The sequence below is a fragment of the Camelina sativa genome, chromosome 19, assembly GCF_000633955.1.
Source record: "Camelina sativa cultivar DH55 chromosome 19, Cs, whole genome shotgun sequence".
NCBI classification, from domain to species: domain Eukaryota; kingdom Viridiplantae; phylum Streptophyta; class Magnoliopsida; order Brassicales; family Brassicaceae; genus Camelina; species Camelina sativa.
Window position 1 is genome coordinate 25,641,595 of NC_025703.1, and position 1,289 is coordinate 25,642,883.

The following is a 1,289-nucleotide window of genomic DNA, read 5'->3' on the forward strand; positions in this document are numbered from 1 at the left end:
GGTATTGGTATTGGTATAGGTATAGGAGGTGAACCTAGCCCTGGAACTGGAGGTGGTGGAGGTGGAGGTGGCGGCGGCGGTGGTGGTGGTGGACCTGGTGGCGGTGGTGGAGGAGGTGGCGGTGGAGGAGGCGGTGGGGGAGGCGTAGGAGATGGATATGGATATGGCCGTGGATGGGGCGGTGGATATGGAGGAGGAGGCGGAGGAGGATGGGGGTGGGGAGGAGATAGCAACGAAGGAGTATGGGGTCCCGGAAACGGCGGTGGTTGTTGGTTTCCCGGTTGTGATAAAAAATCAACGAAAGGTCAACATTAATCAAACATATTTAAAGACTGTTTTACATTTATTTAATGTACGACTATCATGGCTATGTTTGTTTTCAATATGGATTCTTTTATGAGATGCTTACGATTGAGAATATTCAAGAAAAATAGTTTCCATTTTAAGAAAGAAAAAGGTAATGAAATAACTTCAAATTTGGAAATCTATATAATTGGTTGATATGTAAACAAAATGTGTAGGCCAAAAAGTGGAGTGGAGATGATCGTAACGTTTTAAGTACAGAGAAGTTGGAAAGTGGGTGGATCAATTGAATAAAATAAAATAAAATTTGGATTTTTTTTTTTTAAAAACTAAGCTGTGAATCCCCAATTATTAATTAGTCCTGTAACTAATACTAAACAAGATAGGGATCGAGTAGTTTTGTGGCTTGTCTTAGATCTAAAACTCTACCCACACAGAATTCTATAAACATATGTTTTATATTCTCAGTGGTGAAAAAAAAGACTCCGTCAATGTTTAGGTTTTCAATGTTGGTCTACGTAATATGTCTCGTAGCTTTTTGAAATATGCATTTCAAATGGTATAAAGTTTTGGCACAAACTTGCGCTTCGACAGCTTCGAACGACTCAAGGGCTAGACTAAATACTAATACATTTATACATCCGTACAGGGATGCCCTGCTATAGACGATCCCTAATCATGCATAGGCACGTTACACAACTAACAAAAATCACGTGTCATGAGTAGTCTTTTTCATATTTAATTTATCTATATATGGAAAAAAGCAAATTATATATTAATTTTGTTCTTCACAAAACTGTTACTATGGTTGCACAGTTGACATTCTTATTTGCAGGAACATTTACTACGAATATGTACAAGAAACTCTTCTTATCTAGTCATGTATCCATGTTACTTAATTTTTTACGTATTGAGTTTTAGATAATCTTGAATCATAGTCATATAGATCTCTTTCAAAACAAGTAAATTGCATACCCAAAAAAAAA

General features: G+C 37.3%; 1 protein-coding gene across 1 annotated transcript in view; it reads left to right on the forward strand.

Moving 5' to 3' along the window:
• LOC104768204 (putative glycine-rich cell wall structural protein 1) overlaps window positions 1-315 on the forward strand; it is a 7,394-nt gene extending 7,079 nt beyond the window's left edge. The window contains exons 2-3 of the mRNA XM_010492128.1: window positions 20-61; window positions 116-315. Of these exons, the coding sequence (XP_010490430.1) occupies window positions 20-61; window positions 116-315 (242 nt within the window). The remainder of the gene's footprint in view (window positions 1-19; window positions 62-115) is intronic.